The sequence below is a fragment of the Balaenoptera ricei genome, chromosome 14 (assembly GCF_028023285.1).
Source record: "Balaenoptera ricei isolate mBalRic1 chromosome 14, mBalRic1.hap2, whole genome shotgun sequence".
In the NCBI taxonomy this organism is placed as follows: Eukaryota; Metazoa; Chordata; class Mammalia; order Artiodactyla; family Balaenopteridae; genus Balaenoptera; species Balaenoptera ricei.
The window spans coordinates 32,511,941-32,518,035 of record NC_082652.1 but is presented as its reverse complement, the minus strand read 5'-3'; the positions used below and the strand labels follow the sequence as shown (position 1 = coordinate 32,518,035).

General features: G+C 50.4%; 1 protein-coding gene across 1 annotated transcript; it reads left to right on the top strand.

Moving 5' to 3' along the window:
* Window positions 1–1,104: 1,104 nt before the first annotated feature.
* LRRC30 (leucine rich repeat containing 30) lies at window positions 1,105–2,924 on the top strand. Its single transcript, XM_059894430.1, has one exon. It carries the CDS (start codon window positions 1,384–1,386, stop codon window positions 2,287–2,289), a length of 906 nt encoding a protein of 301 aa, XP_059750413.1. The 5' UTR covers window positions 1,105–1,383; the 3' UTR covers window positions 2,290–2,924.
* Window positions 2,925–6,095: the final 3,171 nt, after the last annotated feature.

Sequence of the window (6,095 nt, the reverse complement as noted above, 5' to 3'; positions counted from 1 at the left end):
CATCAACCTCGATATCTCTTCTCTCCTTAACCACAACTTATTTTTAGGGTTTTTTCACCTAGGCAGATGTGTCCGCCTGTGCCCCAGCTGGGTGAGTTTGCCAGGGCCGTCACACAAAGCTCCATAGACTTGGCCAGGCAGGGTGGGGGGCGGAGCTTAAACAGCAGAAATTTATTTTCCACAATTCTGGAGGCTACAAATCTAAGAGAAGGTGTTGGCAGGTAGGTTGCTTCTGAGGCTTCTCTCCTTGGCTTGCAGACGGCCGTCTTCTTCCTGTGTCCTCATGTGGCCTTGTCTCCAAACACGGTCACATTCTGAGTTACTGGAAGTTAGGATTTCATCGTTGGAAATTTGGGAGTGGGGGCACAGTTCAGCCCATGACACCAACAACTGACTCTACCTACCTAGGGTATAAGTTAACTTGTTCAGTGAGAGAGATGGAGAGAGAGAGATGCAGAGAGGTGTGTACCCAGGGAGGCCTCTTCAGACTACTTTCCAGGACAATAGGCACCGTGCTTTCCTTACTAAGTGGCCGGTCAAGGGCTGTCCAAACATTTACAGAGCACCCAACCAAACTCAGGAGCTCTCTGCAGAACAGAGGACCCCAGAGCTTCTCTAGGAGAAAATGGGAGTGCGGTCAAGACCCCTTCACCCTCTCTTCAAGGAGTCACCTCTGACCAGCACTGTGTAAAACCCTGTTCTGGAGGATTCCAGGTGTCCGGGCTCCTTCTGTTACTTTTTCACAACGACATGACTCACCGCGGTTTGAATCGGTGTGCATGTTACGTCTGCAGATCCTTAACTTTGGGAACGTGACTCTGCGACTCACATTCAGCCCAGCTCCGCTCCGCGGTCCGGATAAGCCTGAGACCTGCAGACACCCTGGCTTTATTTTTCCCCTTGGCTTCTTTTCGGAGATGGGCTGGTTAATCGCCCTGCTCAGCTGTGACACCCAGAAAAGCGGAGACAGGAAAGTCAGACACGGCCTCCCCTTGACCTGTTTGCACACACCAGGCCAATAAAGTGCAGGCAGAATGACAGTGACAGCTGCCCCGTGGTGTTCAGAGGGACTCGAGAGGTTCAGTTCTGCAGCCTCAGGGACAAGGGTATCATTACAGTCCGGCTGCTCCCAGAGAAGCCGCTTCAACCCAGCCTGGAAGACGGGCGGCTCTCGGCGGCACGGCTAGACATCTGGGACCCCGAGGACCAGGCATCTGGGACCCTGAGAGCCGGGGATCTGGGACCTCCCCCCAAGTCCTACTCCACCTGCAGCACCACCGGCCGCAGCTCCCATCACCCGATCGGCTCCCTGCCGGGCTTCAGCAGTGGGCCGGGAGCCCAGCCCCACCTGCGGCGACAGAGGAGCACAAGGAAAGCAGGTAAATGGGGGCCAGGCAGTCTGTTGCCCGCTGCAAGGACAAGGGCCCCCCGGGGCGGGGGGTCCTGCGGGGGAGGCAGAAGTTCTCCCCGTGGGACGATGCTCTGCTCTCGGGGAGGGACCCGCGCTGTCTGCTGAAGCGGGGCCTGCGGCACGTCAGTTTCAGCCTGGTCACCAAGGGCATGACGGATGCTCCCGACTTCCTGTGGAGCCTGTCAGAGGTGCAGAAGCTCAACCTGTCCCACAACCAGCTCCGGGTCCTCCCGCCCGAGGTGGGGAAGCTGACACGGCTGGTGGTCTTGAACTTGTGCGGGAACCGCCTGAAGACCCTGCCCCGGGAGGTCAGCCTCCTCCAGAGCCTCAAGGTCCTGTTTGTGCACATGAACTGCCTGACGGAGCTGCCGGCGGAGCTGAGCGCCTGCCGGAACCTGGAGGTCCTGAGCCTGTCGCACAACTTCCTGTCCCAGCTCCCCGCCAGCCTCGCCGACCTCTCCCGGCTGCGCAAGCTGAACCTCAGCCACAACCGCTTTGCCCACATCCCCGTCTGCGTGTTCTCGCTCAGGGAGCTCGACTTCCTGCACGTGGGCTCCAACCGCCTGGAGAACATCGCCGAGAGCATCCAGTGCCTGGCCAGCCTGCAGATCTTCATTGCCGAGAGTAACAATATCCACGCCTTCCCCCGCTCCCTCTGCCTGCTCACGAGGCTGGAGCTGCTGAACTTGAACAACAATGACATCCAGACCCTCCCCGAGGAACTCTACCTGCTGTGCAGACTGGCCAGGATCGCTTGGAACCCCATGGACAAAGGGCTTCACATTTCCCACAACCCTTTATCCAAACCTCTGCCGGAGCTGCTGGAGGGGGGTCTGGAGATGCTCTTTAGTTACCTGAAGGACAAAAAACACACCTGACATGGGCGCCGGAGACACAGACAGACTCAGCCGGGTAATTTCCTGGTCTAAACCTTCTCCTCTTCCTGTTTCTGTGGGTCGATGCTTGTGCTATTCTTTGCTAAATCACACTGAACGCCCTTTCTAAGGAGGTGTTTGCTTTTAGCTCTGTATGTTCTTAATAACCCGCATAATACTATGTTCATCTCCTTCTAAACATTAATTGAAAGAGGACTTGGGTTTTCCCCAAAGAGGAATAATTCTGATTCTTCTGGGGAGCGGTGGGATTCAGCCTTTGGAAGGGAGAACAGCTGGTCTGATTCAAAGTCAATCAAAAGTGAAATATTTGCTAAGTACGTGCAGTGGGCCAGGTACGATATAGGAGGCATTGACACCATCTGGTTTCAGCCCCTGAATTGGCCACGTGCAGCTGGGTAGCAATGGCAAGACATGCTGCCACCTCAGCCGCCATCAATCATCCCTTGGGACCAAAGAGCAAGCTGGGGCCCTGCCCTCCCGGCAATGACCAAATCAGCCAGAGCTTCCACACGAGTCCGGGGGGAAACAACCACAGGAAGTTTGCCTCCAGAATGACTGTCGGGTAACAATCCAGGCGCTCATGCTGACGTCTGGTGGTGAGTGACGGGGGTACAGCGTGATGGCTTTCGGAGAATAAATACAAACCAAAGCTAACATTCAGTGTCCACCTTCTTTCCCAATCCTCCTCTTGCACTCGTGGTCACATCCTTGAGCTTTTCTAGAGACGCTTGCCAGTGGCTACATTATCCTTTAATAATTTCATTATTCCTCTCTTACTACATTTGCCTTCTCAGAGATGAGCTAATAATAGGGGAAAAAATGGCCAAAAGGCAGGAAAGAGGAGGTAAGGCAAAGACAGGCCACCCAAAAAAGTCATTACCTTTTTCACATTCAGAGAAGGGTGATATTTGCCACTTGGCTTTCCCATATGGACATTTAAAAATGAGTTGAGCAACATGCAAAACTCTTTAGACAAAAGGAGCTGTAAAAATACGGTTTTGTTTTGTTTTTAATTCTAAGGGTACACAGTTGTCAGTTAAACGCAGAATCAGGATGAGGAATTACAGAGCTCCTGCCACGAGAGTCACTGAACCTCGCTGTTGTCACAGCAGCCAAGAGCCCCTGAGACATCACTATGTGGTGACAGTTCAAGAATTAGAATGAAAAAGTGGCAGTGAACCTACAGTACCTTCAGATCAGGGGAAGTCCAAGCATTCGGGTTTCTTGGCACGTTTGTCTACAGGACACAGCAAACAATAGCAAGACAGGAATGGGGGTTGCTGCTAGGATTTATCTAACTTCTTACTACCCTTAATTTAATTCAGTTAAATTTATATTTATTAGCACCTTCCCTGGGCAAGGACCTCGAGAGGAATAACGCTCAGCTCCTTCTACCAAGGAGCTCAAAGTCTGGTGAAAGAGACAGACCCACCTGGGTTTCCACAATGTAGCAAGTTGTGATCCCCATGAAAGAGAAATTGAAGCAAAGATAACACACTAGATGGCGTAGAGCAGACTGAGCCCCGGGTTTCAGAAACCAAAGAACATGATCGGGATGAATCAGTCAAACCCCCATTCTAGCAGTCATCTCACCCTAATTCCCCCTTCTGCCTTCACCCCATGTGGGGAAGGGCAACAAAGCCTGGGGCAGTGGATGGCTCATTCTCAGGTTCAGACTTAGGCAGCTTTAGTATGGGGGACTGCCGTCTTACATCTTCGAAGAGCTGCTCAAGGCTGGGGCGGGGGGGTCCATGTAACTTATTCACAGGACAAGTGATTTATCCAACAGACCCCAACATCAATTTCCCATCCAGCAAAGAAGGCAGCCAATTCCTGCCTTTACCATCAGACACCATCGTTCCATGAGCACCTTAGTGCATGAGCTCTTGTGTTGAACCACTGCAAACAGATCTTACCAGTGTCACTGGGAGGCAACTGCAGTCCCCTCCACATGCCCCTCCAGCAGCAACCGGAGACCTGCTTATCCCCGCCAGGCACACACAGGCACACTCAGTAACCACACCCACGTTTGCTTGCTGGAGCCAAGACTATTTAAAGACATCAGAGGAATTCTTCCTTGACCTCATGACTCAGTGGGAAATTGTGGGACACACCTTCCTCTGCAGAGCAGGACTGAGGCTGGAGCTGGAGCCCATGTATGCAGCTGTCACACAAACACCACTTGTGCCAGGATCGTGCTCATGGTGTCTGCTGCTGAAGACCCACTTGGGCTCACGCTGAAGTTCCATGACCTTGCTCTGGCGGAGAGGCAGGCTGGAACACCACCATCACGTTTTTCCTGCTGAGCAATCATTTTATTTCCTCTCCTCGCTTTTTCAGTCACTTGATACCTCACGGTAACTCTACTCCAGGGAAAGAACGTAACCATATTTTGAAGGTGACCCAAGAGCTTATTATACTTCTTGAGAAAAGAGTGCTATCAATGTGGTTGCCAGCATCTATCGGTGCCTTTCAGAGTATAGAAGCGAGGTTTTCTTTGTTAAAGCTCGGCATTGAGGACATCATAAAAGTAATTGCGGTTGCCTGATGAGCTTTAGATATTGATTCTCTGTGAATGCTCCTTTTTATCGATAAAGGGAAGTGCTGAGCAAAAACCCGGCTAATGTGCTTGGTTATTCAAAACATGAACGTGGAGGGAATTTGATACAACCCTGGGTGTCTGCTCTCAAATCCTACAGTTTGCTGACGGGCTGTGAAATGCTTCCTGCTTATCTTTTGTAGTTCTGATACTGCCACATTCAAATAACTCCCAGGTATTTCTAAGGCTTCCAAATCAAAGCATTGAGGCTCACTGCATTGGCTGAAGAGTACGTTTAGCAAAAGAATACGAGCTAATTGTGTGCTTGATGTGGGGAGCTGGCCATTCACATCCTGAAGATGGGGTGGTTTGCATGTCACTGGGCCCTCTGTAAGGAAGGATCTCAGTGGTGTGTTCAGAGACACCTTTCGAAGCAGCTTACAAGCATACAATTAAGAAATCCTCTGTTCCTAGGAAAGGAAGACAGCTTTGAAAAGACACATCTGTTCAAGGAATAATACCGCTAAATGCATAAAACTGCTGCACATTAGAAAGAAGAGTGTCGTCATTAGTTACTTGTTGACTTAATAAATGGTTAATGGTAGAAATGGGTTCCATTCTCAGGCTTTAGTTAATGCACTGCGTCTCTATATTAACCAGAGAGACAATCAGGGTGCACGTGTGCTTCACAACCAGGCATGCCTGCAAAGAGATGGAGAGGGAAAGCTGTCATTATTTGCAGAGATACTTTAAACCCTTTTCTTGTGGGAATGGATTATTGCATTTTAAAATTCCATTTCCTATGCCTCAAAGCACAGACTGAGTAGGCATGTGGATGGCTATACACTACACACAGAGGAAGATGAAAGCACTGTGGGCTTGGTCACTGGAAGACGATGCAGGTATCAACATCCTCAGATGACCAGGGTGAGTGAGGCTCGAAGCTGGGCTGGGGTGCCTCTCATCAGTAACATACATCGGTGAGGGAGAGTCTGGACAAAGTCACTGAGATTCTGTTACAAACAGTGAAAAACAGAAGATGAGTTCAGGAAATGGTCTTTTTTTAAAAAAGCAAACATTAAATCTGTTAGATTTAGCTAATAGGAAGACACTACTCCATGACTCCATCAATACCTCCTGAAGTATCCACATGTGCTCTATCTTCTTATCCCACCAAAGAATTATTTTCAGCACTGTGTGAGATATAGAGAAACACAAAATCCCCAGCCTAGATTAAATGCGCAACTAA

Coding starts and splice junctions, on each gene's coding strand:
- LRRC30 (XM_059894430.1), top strand. CDS start 1,384: ATGGGGGCCAGGCAGTCTGTTGCCCGCTGCAAGGACAAGGGCCCCCCG.